The sequence below is a fragment of the Armigeres subalbatus genome, chromosome 2, assembly GCF_024139115.2.
Source record: "Armigeres subalbatus isolate Guangzhou_Male chromosome 2, GZ_Asu_2, whole genome shotgun sequence".
Taxonomy (NCBI): domain Eukaryota; kingdom Metazoa; phylum Arthropoda; class Insecta; order Diptera; family Culicidae; genus Armigeres; species Armigeres subalbatus.
In genome coordinates this window covers 313,857,479-313,874,614 of record NC_085140.1, presented here as the reverse complement: position 1 = coordinate 313,874,614, position 17,136 = coordinate 313,857,479, and the positions used below count along the sequence as shown (strand labels likewise).

The window sequence follows — 17,136 nt, the reverse complement described above, 5'->3', positions numbered from 1 at the left end:
ACTTTAAAAGACAAAGATTTTTTTTCCCTATTGGTATCAATTATTTTGAATTTCATGTCTTAGATTATGGCGTGTTTATCGTGAAAAATGCTTTGCCTTTCTTGTAAACCGTGGTGCATCGTAAATTTAAGCGCTTCATGGAACATGTAAATCAAATGGGAGGACCATTGTACGTATATGAACAAACTCGACATTGCGTATTATGGACCCGGAGATGGCCATAATAGGCATTCTAGCAACATCATTTTAAAATGCTTGCTTTAATAGTTGAAATGAATATTTTGGCTAGTTTTATGTCCGAAACACATTGTTGATACCTGTTGCTTGTCATCTGGTGCAGCAGAACTACAATTTATCAAAAAGCTCGCTCTAGCGGAGCGACTGAAGTAAATTTCAGTCGTTGAGGGGTCCATTACTAGCACTCACTCTACTTGGGATAAACTGGAATGGAACAATTGTTGAAGGCATATGTTCTTCTTCTTCTCCTTATTATTATTATTATTATTGGCATTACATCCCCACACTGGGATACAGCCGCAGCTTATTGTTCATTAAGCACTTCCACAGTTATTAACTGCGAGGTTTCTAAGCCAAGTTACCATTTTTACATTCGTATATTATGAGGCTAACACGATGATACCGTCGTGCGGGGCTTCTTTTGACGAATCGGGGGCTTCTTTGGACATTTTGAAACACGAATTATTACGTAAATTATTGTCAAATTGCCATTATCACCATTTGGGTGTCTTGTTGATAGTTGGATGGCAACTTTCTGTTACAAATTTGGTATGTTTTTCGTAAATATTTTTTTAGGAAATCAAAAATACAAAGTAGCCCCCGGAATCAAAAGAAGCCCCGCACGACGGTACGTTTATGCCCAGGGAAGTCGAGACAATCCGAAAATTGTCTAGACCGGCACCGGGAATCGAATCCAGCCACCCTCAGCATGGTCTTGCTTTGTAGCCGCGCGTGTTACCGCACGGCTAAGGAGGGAAGGCATATGTTAAAGAATCAAAATAAGTGCTTAGTTCTTTGGGTTTCCAAGAGATCTCTCTTATAGGTGAACTTTTCGATGTCATGCGGCGTAAAAAGAGACCGAAGAACGAAGTGACGTAATAAAGAAGTAGGTACCGAAAAAGAGGGTTGAGTGTAGTTACAGTCTTTGCATCGACTATTCTCGCAACATGTAACGAATACCGATAGGTATTTAATTTGCATTAATGGACATTTTCAGATTCAATTAACATCTTACCCATCTTTTAGTATGGAAATAAAAATATTTTATTTGTCACAAAATACCAATCTTATATGTACTGCAAATAAATTCATATCAGTCCCATGTTTGCTTGATTTCCTATCTAAATGGGACTGTTATACATTTATGGGCGGTGTAGTAAATAAACTTTCATCGAATCGTGTACCCCGTCAGAAGGTACCCGCTGTTGCCGGACATGACAACATCCGGATGCGTTCGGTTGGGTAAAATTTGCAGATTTCGCAACCAGTTGGACGTGATCCGCAAGTAGGTTACATTTGTGCTTGCCTTCAGATCCATGTAGCACTCCTGCAATATTTCCTTCGCCGTATTGAATACTACAACAGGGCGACTTGGCTTTACAAATGGAATCAACGCTTTTATGATGTTGAACGGATGTTCCTTGGCAATGACGACCAATGCATCGAATTTTTCCTTCATCAGTTCAACTGCGACCGCATTCTCAAGCTCCCAAGGTTGTTTCTTGACTTCTCCGTTTTCTTTTTCCAATTTAAATTGCTTAAGTTCAGGACCATCATTTTCTTCGTCATTTTTACGTTTCTGGCCTGGGACTTCATGCTGAGTAGTATTCTTGTCATTTCCTTCTTCTTCCTCCAACTTTGGCTCCGTAGTTTCCGCACAAGAATTGCTTTCTGTTTCTTTACCGTCTTGGTAGAAATGCCTCAACACGGAGTACAAATTAACCGAAAGACATCTGCTTAGCTGTTCCGGCATAAAATTCATCGCTTGGATTGCTTGCTTCTGAGCCACATTTCCCGGGTGCATGTGCACCAACTTCGCATCAGTCCCAGCTCCGATTGAATTGATGAAAGCCGCCGGTAGCAAACCATTTGTTCCCGATTCATATAACAGGAAACGTCCGACCCCACAAACGCCACTATACGAAATGATCTGCGATAGTGTATCGGAACGGACACCCATCACTTTGTCGGCGTCCAATCGCCAATAGATGTCTGCTATCAGCCTTATCGATGGACGTCTAATCTCAACGTACTCGAAATATTTTTTCTCCTTGCGTTTCAAATACTTCTCTTGGGAGTACTCGGTCTTGGCGGCAAAACTCTTCGAGTTCTCCACCAACTTTCCAATCACCTCTGACGAAGATTCACAATCTTCTCGTAACTTCAGAATCTCCTCCGTCGAGAGCCCCTGGGTGCTACCATCATCCACGATATTCCTATTGTCGGCGCCACTTTCCTTGATCAGCAATTGCTTAAGGTTTCTGATCTCAGATACGGTTTGCACCGGATCTAACGTGAATAGACGTTTGTTCCGGCCTTCCTTGGGAACCAGTTGAAACGTGGTGTGGTAGGATTGATTTTCGGCAAAGCGAAGTTCTATTTGATCTTTACCCAGGTGTACCACGGTGTCTAGGTTGGTGAATTTTTGTAATTTGGTGTATTTTTGGCGCTTTACCACGAGATAATCACCAACATTGATTTTATCCGACATGTTCACCAATTAAGCGATGTCCCTGAAATGTGTTTTTGATAATATTAGATCACAAAGAAAATAAGGGCATTATAATAAAAGCGAATGTTATTTAGCAAATAATTTGAATCAGATATCATAGGTACAGCAAAAATCGGAAGGGTTAGGTACAAGATACGGCCGCCCAACGTAAACTACGTAAATCAGGTGCATTGAGGAATTTAGTCATCATTTTTATTTCATTTATTTAGTTAACATCTAAACAGATAACACTGAATCAACAATTTGACGCCACAATACAAGGTTCGAGGCCGCATCTCTCCATCCTCGAATGCGCCCCACGCTCACCAAACCAACTCGTTTTGCACCTGGTCTGCCTACCTCGCTCGCTGTGCTCCACGCCGTCTCGTAGGTACCTGCCGGATCGGAAGCGAACATCATCTTTGCAGGGTTGCTATCCGGCATTCTTTCAACATGCCCTGCCCATCGTACCCTTCCGGCTTTAGCTATCTTATGGATATTTGGTTCGCTGTAGAGCTGAGCGAGCTCGTGGTTCATTCATCGCCGCCAGACTCCGTCGTCTTGTACACCGCCAAAGATGGTCCTGAGCACCAGTCTCTCGAATACTCCGAGTGCTTGCTAGTCCTCCTCAAGCATTGTTCATGTTTGATGTCCGTAGAGAACTACCTTTCTTATCAGCGTCATGACACATTTGGTGCGGTGGTGAATCTTTTTTGACCGTAGTTTCTTCTGGAGTCCGTAGTAGGCCCGACTTCCACAGATGATGCGCCTTGTTATTTCACGACTAACATTTTTATCAGCCGTTAGTAAGGATCCTAGGTAGACAAATTCCTCGACCACCTCGAAGGTATCTCCGTCTATCGTAACACTACTTCCCAGACGAGCCCTGTCGCGTTCGGTTCCGCCCATGTACTTTGTCTTCGATGCATTCACCACCAGTCCAACTTTTGTTGCCGACGATGTCCATGTCATCCATGACCGTCATCATCATGCATGAATACTTGAAGATAATTTATTCAACTACCTACTTATGTCAATGGTTTAAAATAAAATTTACGTAACTTAAAATATGAAAATTGTTGGATACCGTCGTCGGGGGTGACAATGGTTCAGCGACCCATTGTCTCCCGCGACGACGGGACGGTAATTTTTTTTTTAATTAATTGCATATTATTCGGCAACTCGCCCGTACGAAAATCAACGGTTGGGCAAATCAAACATCCGGGTAAATCAAACATGGCTTTTCCGCAAACGTGACCTTTAAGTGGTCTTGTTGTGTAGGGGTTTTCACGCCTATCTAAAGAGTAGAATGTTAAGGGTTCGAGTCCCTCCAAGATACGTGGATTCTTTTTCGCAAATTTCATATCAATTTGTCCATTTCGAAACATGTGCTGTGCATATGCACATAAAGGGTGTGTGTGTGTGTTATGTGCACTGCTCCTTTGCTTCCACTGGACACTCATCACCCATCGCTTGAAATTTCAATTCCAGTCGTAACCTAACAATGAATCGTTACATGTACCGCCGAATGTCTAATTAAACTTTCGTAAAATTGATTTCACGGCATTGCTGATTTTTTTACTGGACGCAAAGTCTCTCATCAAATAATGTGGACGAAATGGCGGAGAGGTTTTGTGCAGAAATCGTGTCGTGGCTGCATTCTAATGTGCCGCATAAACGACCTGCAGCGTCACCTGCTTGGAGCACCCGTGAAAACTGAAACGCACACGTATGCACAGCAACGTGAGCTTCGTAACTTACGTACCCCGGAGACAGTACCTTGCTTTCATCGAGCTAATCCTTGAATTTAACTCTGCTTCTGAAAACGAAGTAGGCGGCGACTTGTTTAAATCGATCGCCTCGCTATGTGATAGTTTTGATTTGAAATCGCAGTAGGCGACATTTGACATTTGCCAAAAAGTCCGTGGCGAGTCAGACTCTCTTGCGCAAGCAGCTGGCCAGATTAAGGATGAAGGAAGGCACGCCGATGAGAAGCCATTTTGTGGTGTTCGACGAGCTGGTGCGACAGCTTAAGTCTGCGGGTGCAAAACTGGAGGAAAACGATTTAGTTTCCCAGTTGTTCCTAACGCTACCAGACAGTTACGATCCCCTTGTAACTGCTCTGGAGAATATCGACGAGGCTGAGCTCAACATGGACATTGTTAAGCAACGATTGTTAGGAGAGGAGTCAAAACGTGCAGATCGAGCGGACTGCTTGATGGAAGAAAAATCATCAGCTTTTTTTGGGGGTCGTGGCAAGAAGCAGAAAAAGTTCAACGGAAAATGTCACCGTTGTGGAAAAACGGGTCAAATGAAGAAGGATTGTCGGGTCAAGAAAGTGAAAGCCGACGCAAACACTGTTGTGGGAGGTAAAGATGTTACCTTCATGGTCAATCAAGCTAATGCGGCGGAGAAAAAGCACAGCGCTGTTTTCATTATCGATTCCGGATGCAGCGATCACCTAGTGAATAACAGGAGCTTTTTACAGGACGTGCGCAAGCTGAAACAGTTATTTGTTGTCGACGTTGCCAAAGACGGAGTTTCACTAATCGGTGAGTACGAAGGCGTTGTGAGGGAGTGGTACCCCTGGTAGAAGGTGTTGCGGAACGCTTCAATCGAACATTGATTGAAAAGGTGCGAACGATGCTGATTGACTCCAACATGCCAAAAAGCTTGTGGTCAGAGGCAGCATTGATGGGGACGTATCTGATGAATCGCAGTTCAACTACAGCTCTAGAAGCACGTGTTACTCCCGCCGAATGTTGGCTGAAAGCAAAACCAGATTTCGATAAGCTTCGCATCTTTGATTGCAAAGCTTTTGCATGGGTACCTGCTCAAAAACGGAAGAAGTTGGACAGAAAAAGCCGAGAAGGTGTGATGATTGGGTACGCCCCGAATGGCTACCGCCTATGGGATCGGGATATCAGGAGGGTTTTCATAGCACGTGACGTAAAATTTGATGAGAACAGCTTTCCGTTCCGCGAAATCGAGACAAACGTCGAGAGCAATGTTCCTTTGGTTATTCCCTTACGTTATCAGCAAGAGGGGGAGCCTGAAAGTTGCGATGCTGTGAACGTGCTGGAATCCGAATCCAGTGATGAAGAGTTCCATGGAATTGATGATGCAAGCGACAATGAGTTCGATTATGCACCACCCGGTGCACACACTCCTGGCGCGCTCCCTTCGCAATCAAAAAGTGGAGACTGTGAGGAGTCAGCCACGAAGCAAAGCGAACGGGAGCGCAATCTTCCAGGTAAGTTTATGGATTTCTTTACTGGATTCAGTTTCAGAGCAACGTCTGCTGGTAATATTTCCCCTTTAACAGAACCACCATGCACGTATAGCGAGATTTCTGGTCGAGACGATCGTGATTCCTGGTTACAAGCGGTCGAGGATGAATTGGTATCCTTGAAAACCAACAATGTGTAGCAGTTGGTAAAGCGTCCACCGTCATCAAAGCCACTCAGATCCAAGTGAGTTTTCCGTGCGAAGGAGGACGAAAATGGCAACGCTGTCAAATGCAAGGCACGGCTTGTCGTGAAGGGCTATCTGCAAAAGCCTGGTATGGACTACCAGGAAACATACGCTCCGGTGGCAAAGTTGACAACTATACGTACTGTGTTGGCCATCGGCGTACAACGAAATTGCTTTTTCCACCAGATGGACGTCAAAACGGCATTTCTTCATGGCGAGCTTCGTGAGGAAATTTATATGGAAATTCCCGATGGAGTACACGCTCCTCCTGGAATGGTGTGCCGTTTACGAAAGTCGTTATATGGGCTTAAGCAGTCACCCCGCTGCTGGAACGACAAATTCAATGATGTGTTGCTGAAACTTGGGTTTGTGCGTTCGACCCACGACTATTGCCTTTACGTATGGTTCAGCGAAGACGGTAAAGATGCGGTGTTCCTCGTGCTGTACGTTGATGATTTATTAATTGTTGGCACAAATCTCAAAACAATTCAAGCGTTGAAAAAGAGGTTGGCTCAAGCTTTCAAAATGAAATTAGAAACAGTCGGAAAAGAGCCTTTTTCGGGGCCCTACCGTGAACTTCTAGGAAGTCTCATGTATGTCATGATGTCCACTCGTCCGGATATCTGCTACCCGGTTGGCTATCTTGGCCGATTCCAACAGCAACCCGATCAGCATCACTGGATCGCACTGAAGCGAGTAGTGCGGTACCTGCGAGGCTCGAAGGATTTGGTACTGGAACTGAAGAGAAACGAACAAGCAAAACCACTTGTCGGCTATGCAGATGCGGATTGGGCAACTGACACCACCGATCGAAAATCGGTTAGTGGTTATATGTTCCAGGTGTACGGATGTACAGTTTCGTGGTCCAGTAAAAAGCAGACAACGGTGGCCACCTCTTCCAGCGAAGCGGAATACGTGGCATTGAGTGCTGCAGCTGCTGAAGCAATTTGGCTTGCAGGACTTATGCGTGACCTCGAGTGCAAGCGAGTCAAGCATATCGATATTAGATACCATTTTGTGCGAGATCACGTTGCTGCAGGAAGGCTAGTAGTAGAGCCAATTTCAACATTCGATCAACCGGCGGACATTTTCACCAAAGCATTGGAAGGCGGTAGATTCGTAACACTAAGGAAAATGTTAGGAGTAGACGATCGAGAGGGGGTGAAAACGAAGTAGACGGCGACTTGTTTAAATCGATCGCCTCGCTATGTGATAGTTTTGAATTTGAAATCGCAGTAGGCGACGACTTTCATTGAACGCCTGAAACACGTGTTGAGAAAAACTTTAGTATTAAGCAACTGCTTGACGTGAACGGTCACCTTGTTAACAACTAGTTAAATACAGTCAACTTTCGCTCGTTGGGCTAAACTCGTAGCCCATCTAATGAAAGACTTTCGTTAGTTGGGCTGAGATTTCAGCTGTCAAATCAGCCAATACAATAGAAATTCAGAGCTGCCAACTGCGAAAAAGAAAAAAAACTGCCGTTTATGTCATAATTTGACGTCCACCTTCGTTTTATGTGGGCTACAGCCCAACTAACGGGCGCCCAACTAAATCGTAGCCCATCTAAAGATAGCCCAACGAGTGAAATTTGACTGTAAATCAAAGTTTAGTTTAGCTCCGTGACCATTTTCAAGTTCCGGCTGAAAGAAATCTTTCAGCTTCATTGTCATCAATGGGACCCACTGTTGGCCTGTACATAAATGGATTTCTTTTAGACCACTTTCATCCTGTGTTGAACTTAATTTTGAATTAAAAAAATGTTTTTGAGTAATTCCACTCTTTACAAAAGATGAGTCAGACTTCCGTGAGAAAAAAAGAGACGAATAAAATTTCAGTCATTCTCTGAGTGGTTTGAACCGTGCTTACAGGTCCAAATTGAAATTCCCTGACTTTCCAGTTTTTTTCAGGTAGTCGACACCCTGTGAATAAACGAACACTATAAGCTGCGAGGCGGCAATGTCCCAGGGGGATGTAATGTCAATAAGAAAAAGAAGAAATCAAGACTATGCTGAGAAGGTCTAAGAAACTTTTCTGTATCTCCAACGAATAAAAAGGCTTCACACTTGAAACTTCAAAATCAAACTCCTCACCAGAACTCGGTAGCAACTGAATTTCAAAAACTTGGGAAATCTGCAAACAAGTGGATTCCAGCATTAAACCTCATCAGAGGTTTACAGCGGCGTAGCTTCCATAAAGAAAAAAAATAGGTACAGTAACCATTCGCTAACTGGGCTAGAACATCAGTCCAGTTAACGAGCGCCGCTTTTCAACTGGGCTGACGAGGGGATTTACGATGTATTGTTATGATCGGTATTTTACTTGGAAAGAGAATAATTTACCATTTCGACTCCCCTCGCAGCCTAGTCTTTGTTTTTGTTTTTTGACGGATAACCGCTTTTTAACTGGGCTTTGGCCCAGTTAGCGGACGCCCAGTTAAAAAGCAGTCCAGTTAAAAAGCGCCCAGTTAGCGAACTGTTGCTGTAGTTATTAATGTTGTCCAGAGTGTATGTAATTTAGAGTGGCGACACTGTCAAAATTGGAACAAAATTCGTCTGTCATTCCCATACTAAATCGTGTTCCAAACGAGCAGGAGACCTGTCAAATGCGGCACATGTCGCCACTCTTAATTACATACACTCTGATGTTGTCCAATGATCAGCTCGAAGTTATTCCCATTTTAAGGCCAATGTTGTTTTTAGAAATGATTCATTGAAAACTCTTTCAACACGGCAGACTACGGTGGGCTGGTCACGTTGTTCGTATGCCGGAAGAACGTCAAGCGAAGATAATATTTAGTAAGGAACCCGGAATAGGCTGCAGGCTTCGTGGAATGCCGCGTACACGATGGCTTTTTGCAGTTGAAGTGGACCTGAGGGCGCTCAATGTTCAGGGCGACTGGAAGCGATTGGCCCAGGATCGAGGCAAGTGGAGAAGGATACTCCATTCGGCGTAAGTTCATCGAAGAGCTGTAGCCCATCAAGTATCATTGAAAACTAATAGAAATCGATCAAAGTCTAACCTGGTATGGCAGTAGAGGAAATTCGCCCAAAAGATTTCGTTTTTTATGTCTTTGTTAGAGAGGTTCACAACCCTGGGCTTAAAATATTATTCGTGTCGGCTCCTTTAATTTCGAGCGGAGGAGGGGAGCGCAGAACCCGCCGCAAAGCTCTATTGTTTACAGGAAGCTTATTAGATCAAAAAACTTGCTATAGGCTAGGCGAGATGAGTCAATCTTGGATTCAGCCTGCCATAAGGAGGATATTCGGAAGGGAAGCCTGCTACCTATGTATCAGAACGTTGGATCCCCACGTGTTACAGGGAACTGAGATGTATTTAAAGCTGAGCAGTATTTTTCTGGTTTGATTTTGTCTGATTTTAACTTACCATCCTAAACTTATATAAAACACACTTACCCGAAATAAGTTCTTATGTTCTTTTAAGTCACTATAGAACGTTAAAGATCACAAATTTAAAAGGCAGGATAAACAATTACTGCAAAATTTGATTTTGTTGTGAGAGTTGAAATTCTCACATTCGAAAATACGAAGTGCGGGCCAAGATTCTTTTATGTACAGGTTATCCGACTTCGTCAGTAGATCCAGTAGATGGGAATAACCAGCGCGGGGGGGAAACATACATTTTCAGTGCAAAAAGTAAACAAACGAGCATAAATTCCATACACAGAGAAACGAAACAACTCAAATTTGAGTCTTTTTCACTCAACTTGACAGCAAAGTGCAACTACTCAAAATTGAGTTATTCGCTAAGTACTCAATTTTCAGTAATCTTTGAGTACATTGCTTTGAGTTAAATCAAACTGTTTAGTTAAAAGTCGTCTTTGGGTTAAAATTACTTAAATTAAGGTGTCCCGCTATAGAAAATTTTGGAGAAAATATTTTTTTTTTTGGGTTTTCGATATTTAAAATGTTCAGTGTGGAATAGTTTTTGGGGTTTTATTTACTCATATAATTCAGTAATTTTAATTACAGTTTTCTTGAAAGGTAAACAAAATAATTCTGAACAAAAAGTTTTGCTCATTGAGAGTAATTAATCGCATCGAATCGCACTCATAAATTCCTTTAAACGTAGAGTCAGCTGCGATACTTTGGTGCTAGTGGAACATTGTTTGATTTCCCAAAGGTTTATGGCAATCAGGTCATACAGCTTTTTGAGCAGGACCGGCACGTCGATTCCCAGAACTGGAAAAAGCTTCATCAAAACGTCAATGGCCACGTCACCTGAGTTACCACAAGGGATAATGTGATCCGCAAAAACAACAGAATCGTCGCCTGTTTTGAAGGTTCCAGCGCAGAACACAATGTGAGGAGGCAAATCAGGATGAGTATGCACATGATTACGTGTAGCGATCAGGTTCGTTGTGTTTTCAACCTGAAAGCAAACAAAATAGACGTGTAAGTAAATTCAAATAAACTTTTACAATTTACTACTTTCAGACCAACTAAACAACAAAAAGGAAAATCAAATACTCACTTTCACCCACCGAATCAGCGGTGTGGCTAAGAATTCTTCGATGGTCATATCTTCTTCCATTTTCCGCTTGATGCCACAATGTGTCAACTTCTTCAAAAATCGAAGGGCACCTCGGATGTTAAGGCCAGTATCGACTTAAAAAGTAGAGAGGTTACGGAATTTTGTTCAATATTACCGAGAGGAATTTTGACAACTGATCTGCATGGAGCAAATTGTCACTTTTACTTACGGAATAATCGAGCAGAATATTTTTCCGAAAGTAAAGTGACAGCTCCCATTGCTTTGCGTGGGAACCTTACAAATGCCAATTTTATTTTTTTGTTCTTTTAAAGTGGATACTGTTGTGAGAATTTTGTTTTGATTCTTTACTTTTCCGATTCAGTGAACGGAATTTAACATGTGATTGAGATAGAAAAAGAAATTTCTTTTGAACACGATACCAACCTTTAACTGGAAATAACAGACAAAATATTAACAGACAACATGGACTCAAAAATATGAAACATACCGTCTTCTACCACGTTCCATTCGTTTTTTTCCATAAGAATTCCAAGCTGCATAAATGAATCCATACTACAATCACAGACAAACAGACGTAACACTAAAGAAATTTTCATCGACCATGACTTCAACGATCAATTTGAATTTGATCGATTGCGCGTTTCACAACTAGAGGCGCTAGCGTCGTAATCCTTCGAGTTTGACATTTCACTCCAGCGCCTTCTGGTGACAATGTCATACGAAACATTGTTTTGTGCAACATGCTCGCAAGATGGTGGTAGAGGAGATGGGCGATGGATTTTTCTGAAAAATGTTCAAACTGTTACGTCTGTTTGTCTGTGCTACAATCCTTGATTGCATTTGGATGAAGCCGTTCGAAGGCTTGTTGGACCTGGAAAGTAATATTTTCGTTATTAGAGGAAGTCAACATACATTTTGAGAACAGTGAACTTACCATGAGTCCATTATATGCAAGAAAGTGTGGAAAGGTTTTTATCAAGGAGTTAGTGACATCTGTTTCTCTAAGTAGCCATTGGTGCAAGATCGTGCATTGTGACATTTTTTCAGATATCTCCCTGACGTTCTGCAAAGACGGAGTCAATGTTGCCACGTAGGATGCAAGCTCCTGAATTCCGTCCGGCAACACTATGATCGTTTGCTTTGGCCTTTGGAAAAGTCGTTCTTCCGAGGGTAAATCTTTACGCATATTGCTCACGCGTGTTTCAATGATTCCGGAATGTGGCCCTTTTCCAAGGCCTTTGTTTCGCCAGAAGAAATACGACTAAAAAGCAATATTGGTTTAAACATAAGCACTGGGAATATGTATGGAAATTTACCTCTCTTGGAGCATTAGCACTCACTCGTGTTTTTTCCAGCTGTGGAAAGGCTTCGATAATCTTGATTGCCAATTCTTGCTTCTCACCCCATGACGGATATCTAGAACATAATATAATCAATATTAATATGAAACGAATGACTTTAATATTAAAAATATTACCTTTTCTCTTCCAGAATCATCCGCTCGAAATAGAATTTTGTGAGAACTCTATTCATTTTCAACAGCTCGTTAGTGGCAGGAATGGAACCAGCGGTGAGAAGCTTTAGCATTCTTTGGAGTTTTGGTTCGTCGGCCAGAATAGATTGTATGGTCTGCAAAAAAATGTTACATGCAGTTTTTATTATTGAAATAATAAATTATTATTCACAAGGAACTTGAAACAGTGCATTTCAAAAGATAATTTACCTTTTCATGTTCCGAATTTTCGTTCTCTTTTGGGATCTCACGCTCTTGTTGTGCTGTTATTTTAGAAATAACATTGAGGATGATCTTACGAGGGCCCATCTCCAATATGCCTAATTCTGTCAAGTCACCGCCATCAAGGTATTTAAGAATTTCATCCGTGATAAGGTTAGCTGTGAATGTAAATAGTATAAATGTAAATAGAACAGTGACAGAATTCTGCGAGGAGTTTTGATTTTAATATTTAAAATGATTGGAAACGAGACTACTTGTGTTCTTTAAGAGTTTACTTTAAAATCAAAGGGAATGATTGAGAAAAAGATACTTACTTGAAATATCGTTATAATATAAATTTGAAAGTTATGAGGAAAAAGATTGGTTTTATTCAATGATGATTTTTACAAATCCTTTTTTTATTCATCAAAAATTTACGTAAATCTAATCGTCGTAATATTTCAAGCTCAAGCAAGTCATTATCGTTATCTTTCAGTTTCCACATGTTATAACATTTGCGCGATAACAATTTATCTTTATTTACTCTGATAAGGTTCTGAGATAGCCTAACTTTAAAAGCAAATAGTGTAAGATCAAACTGAATTATGTCCAGTTCCTGAATAATTGTAATGATATCATTTCCGTGGCAAACCATCAATAGAATAATCCCATAAAAGCTACCAGTACCCTTAAGATATTTGACCACATAACCCGGTCGGAAATCGATTCTATTTATCTGCATATGTTGAATTACATCTATTTCTTGTGAAAGATCGAAAAGTAAGCCTGATGAGTCTATTGTGTTTTTATCGATTAAAGTTGATGAAATTATGGATGGATGATTTGTGACATATGTATGATTTAAAATTGAACAGGTTTGCTTGAACGCCAGTCTTTTGGTTAAACTTAAAGTCAGATTTATGAAATTTCCGCAAGTTTTTCCCTGGCCTTTTGACTCTTTGAATTTGGCCTCGAATAACAAACAGCTAGCATGGTAGAGAGGCCCGTTTTCAATACATGACTGTGCATAATGGGAAATATGATGGATTTTGTTTATAGCAATTGATGATGGAAAACATTCAAGGAACATTTTATGGAATTCTAGAGTAGCGTTCTGAAGGTCGTTGATCATTTCTTTAGTTAATCTGTGAGAAAAACAATTATAGCCAATAAGAAGCAATGACGAAATAAGTTGTCCTAATTTAGGATTTTGCTCAAGTACTTCATTGAAAATAAAAGGAAATGCACGCATGAGCAGCCATGTCTGTGACGCAGTTTGGCTCAAGGTATTGGTTTTTGAATGCAATATTTGGTATGTGAAATTTGGGATCGGTTTGACTGAGTCCTCGCATTCTCCAAAGTCGAATGTGTTGATGAGATGATTGATTTTTTGATCTGTAATGATTTTTGACTCCACAGCTTGTTTTAAGATTAGCTTAATTATCATGGGAAAAATCCCTTCGAGGAGATCGTGCATGGGATCAAAGCACATCGTATTAGGCCATCTAAAAAACGCAGTTTATGTAAAGAACAATCAGCGCGTATTCCACATTCCTTTGAAGTTTTTTCCTGATTCAAAATAGCAGCTACATTCTGTTGAACATTTTCTACCGTTCGATGAGTAAACGAATCACCTAGTACACCAGATTTCAAATCTTTTCGTGAAATATAGCATGATCTACAAAATAGATTGGCCGAGGGTCCAAGAAGCCCATAGATTTCGTGAATGGCCAATGTGTCACCCAAAATATTTACAAGTGCAGCGCGTAATACCCAGCTTTCTGATGAAGTGTTAATGGTGATACCCTGAGGCGATTCAAGTACAAGAAGGTCGTTGATCATGTCTTTTAGAACGACTTCGAAGCCATAGTTTTTCAGCACACTTGTTTTGACCATAAGGGCCACATAAATCCTATCCAAAGATGAATTTACCCGTGAATCGAAATTTTGGATCTTGAATGAAAAAGACGGTCAATTTATTTTTCCCTTTACGTGACCCGAGAGGATTTGAATATTCGACATCATCGACGTGAAGTGATAATCGCAATGCATGAGGATGGTCTTGGAAAAATGGGTGGTTTGCATATTGTTTGCTGTCCTTGTACGATACTATTGAACCATCGGTACTTGCTTCCTCTGCATTAAGCATGGTTCGAGCTTCAGGATTTGTCAAAACAAGGCGTAATGTGTCAATAATGGAAATATAGTGAACCACGTCTTTCTTCATTTTTATCGATGGTGTGACATTTGGGCACCTGATTCTTTTCTGAAATTTTTTCCTCTAGCTCTCCCTAACAAAGTTGAGGTTTTGACTTTGGTTTTCCTAACACTTTTTCGACCGGCTCAGGAATCGTACAATCGGCTTTCGATATCAAAAGTTTATATTGTTTTGAGGTGTTGAAACGTTTGAAGTTATGTCCGGGATGAACAAAGAATTTATCAAACTGATTGAAGATTCACGTTCAAGTGAATTTTCACTGTTCATGTATCTTTTTACATGAGTCATAGCATGTCGTTGACACCAAGAAATAATCCTTGAAAATCCGGAAAGAAATTGCTGTATCTACTTTCTTTTCAGGAAGAGAAATATCGCACCGCAATTCCGTAACCATCTCTGTGAATTCCGTCGTGATTTCTTGCAACGAAACATCGTTGTCGTAGTAGAATGGATTTCTAATTAAGGGTGTTGGTGATTTCAACTCATGCTCAGGGATCGGTATTGGGGGAGGCAAGGGAACTTCCGGCATGGCAGTGTCCTCTTCAACATCTTCTGACGAGTGACATGACTGAAAATGCTTTTGAAAACTCACGAAAAAGCTGAAAAGCGAGGCACATAGTGGGCATCTCAGTGGGATTGCTGACTTTTTACTGGTGGTCACTTTATGCACCATTGAAAGGTGCTTCTTAACATTCTCCAGGTCACCCGTGATAAAATCGTTGCAACCGGCAATGCAGCATTTCATCCCTCAAAATTCAAATACAAATTTTCAAACGGAGGATTTTTAAATATTAAGCAGATAGCACTTACCAGTGAGCTTACGGTAACTTTTGTCGTCAAGTTTAGCTTTTAGTTGGTCCATTTTAATTTTCTCACAATTTCCGCTTTCTTATTCAGAGACTGATGTTTAAACACTCACTGTCGTGGCAACATAAGACTACAAATGAATGACGTGAATTGTTTTTTCATCCAAAATACAGTACAGCTAAAGTACTTGGCTTTGGGTACTTTCAAAGAAAGAAAAGGAGAACAACTCAAAATCAAGATAAATCGTCATCCAAAACAAAAACATTCATTGAACTCAAAATGAAGTTTTTTCACTTAACCGCAAATTTGTGTTAAATAAACCTACCGACAAGTACAAGATTGTATCCAAATCAGAAGTGTCGAGCAAGTACTTAATTTTGAGTTCTTTTTATCTTGATTTTGAGTTGTTTCGTTTCTCCGTGTACAAAAATCCAAGATGGCTGAGTTGGGGATATTGACAAGTCGGATAACCTGTATACATAAAAAAAATCTTGGTGCGGGCGATAAAAGTAAACAAATTCACTTTAATTGGGAAATCCCCCAAAGCTAGTGTAAAAAGAAGTAAATTTTCATACAATTTTTTACCCTTCTTCAATAAGCGTGATGAGAATAGAAAACATCAGCAAACGTCACTTTTCCAGCGTTATCAACACTGTAAACCTGGCATTACTCATTAAAGAGTAAAAAACATTCATTATTTAACAACATATGAAACTGTCAAAATAATGGGTATTTTATTTTTTCTGATAATGAGTGTTTTGTGCCCATTTCTATGTTCCGAGAGACTTATTCCTTAGTCTGCCACTATCAAATTTGAAAAATCTTAAGATCTAGCTTTCTTCTGAGATGAAAATTGCAAGAAAATTGGTTAAATAAAAGTATCGCGTAAGTATTTTTCTTTTGAAATCTTTTAAAATACCTTCTGACAGTTCTTTTTTTTTAGTCAACAGCTATTGCTAATGAAGTCGGAAGCTGGAAGTGGCTTTGTTTGGCGATCCTAGCTATTTGCTCCAAGCTGACCGGCATTTACGCAGAACATTCTGATTCTTGGTGGAAACAATGAGGTGCCGCCGGAACTCAAATTAATGACCCCTACCTCTGCTGCATGTCGACACACACGAAAGAAGATTTCTGTGGTAAGAACATCTCCTTGGTCCACTTGCGTAACAATGTTAAAATCTTGTACTTCCGTCTTTCACTAACTATAGAAAGCCATTTCGCGGTGTGCACTTTGCAGCGCTGCATATGAGAACAAAAATTGGCATCTCGCAAGGTCAAGCCATTCCGGGACAGGTCAACTGCGAATCGATAATATTCTCCAAATGGTTCTCCTGGCGTTAGACATGTAAATATGATGCCCATACGGAGTGGTTTAAGTAGGGAGTGGTGGATCCTCAACAGCTGCTGTAGGAAAATAGGAGAAACTTTGAAAGCGAGCACCGAGACGAGAACATTGAATTTGAGGCTCATATATGGATAATGCTTCCAAAGAGAGAATAAACAAATTCAATCTATATGTGTCCACCTTATATGTGTATATAATAAAGATTATATAGATGATTTTTTTGTGTTTAGTATGTAACTGCATGCTTATAGAATAAATTTCAAAATTACAAATTATTTCTTAAAGTAATAAAGTGTAAAATTCACCCATCACTGAAAAAAAAAATTTTGAATAAT

The 17,136-nt window shown here is 40.6% G+C and overlaps 2 protein-coding genes across 2 annotated transcripts; both read right to left on the bottom strand.

The window, feature by feature from the left end:
- Positions 1-1,257: 1,257 nt before the first annotated feature.
- Positions 1,258-9,777, bottom strand: LOC134212625 (tRNA (adenine(58)-N(1))-methyltransferase non-catalytic subunit TRM6). The gene is made up of 2 exons (XM_062690638.1): positions 9,619-9,777; positions 1,258-2,750 (listed from the first exon to the last, which is right to left on the bottom strand). The coding sequence occupies exon 2, from the start codon at positions 2,726-2,728 to the stop codon at positions 1,406-1,408; it is 1,323 nt and encodes a 440-aa protein (XP_062546622.1). The 5' UTR covers positions 2,729-2,750; positions 9,619-9,777; the 3' UTR covers positions 1,258-1,405.
- A 367-nt stretch (positions 9,778-10,144) lies between these two features.
- On the bottom strand, positions 10,145-14,327 carry LOC134209869 (uncharacterized). Its single transcript, XM_062685888.1, has 9 exons — positions 14,205-14,327; positions 12,441-12,656; positions 12,195-12,346; positions 12,034-12,133; positions 11,652-11,978; positions 11,524-11,588; positions 11,205-11,269; positions 10,697-10,830; positions 10,145-10,594 (listed from the first exon to the last, which is right to left on the bottom strand). The coding sequence occupies exons 1-9, from the start codon at positions 14,325-14,327 to the stop codon at positions 10,253-10,255; spliced, it is 1,524 nt and encodes a 507-aa protein (XP_062541872.1). The 3' UTR covers positions 10,145-10,252.
- Between the last annotated feature and the right edge of the window lie 2,809 nt (positions 14,328-17,136).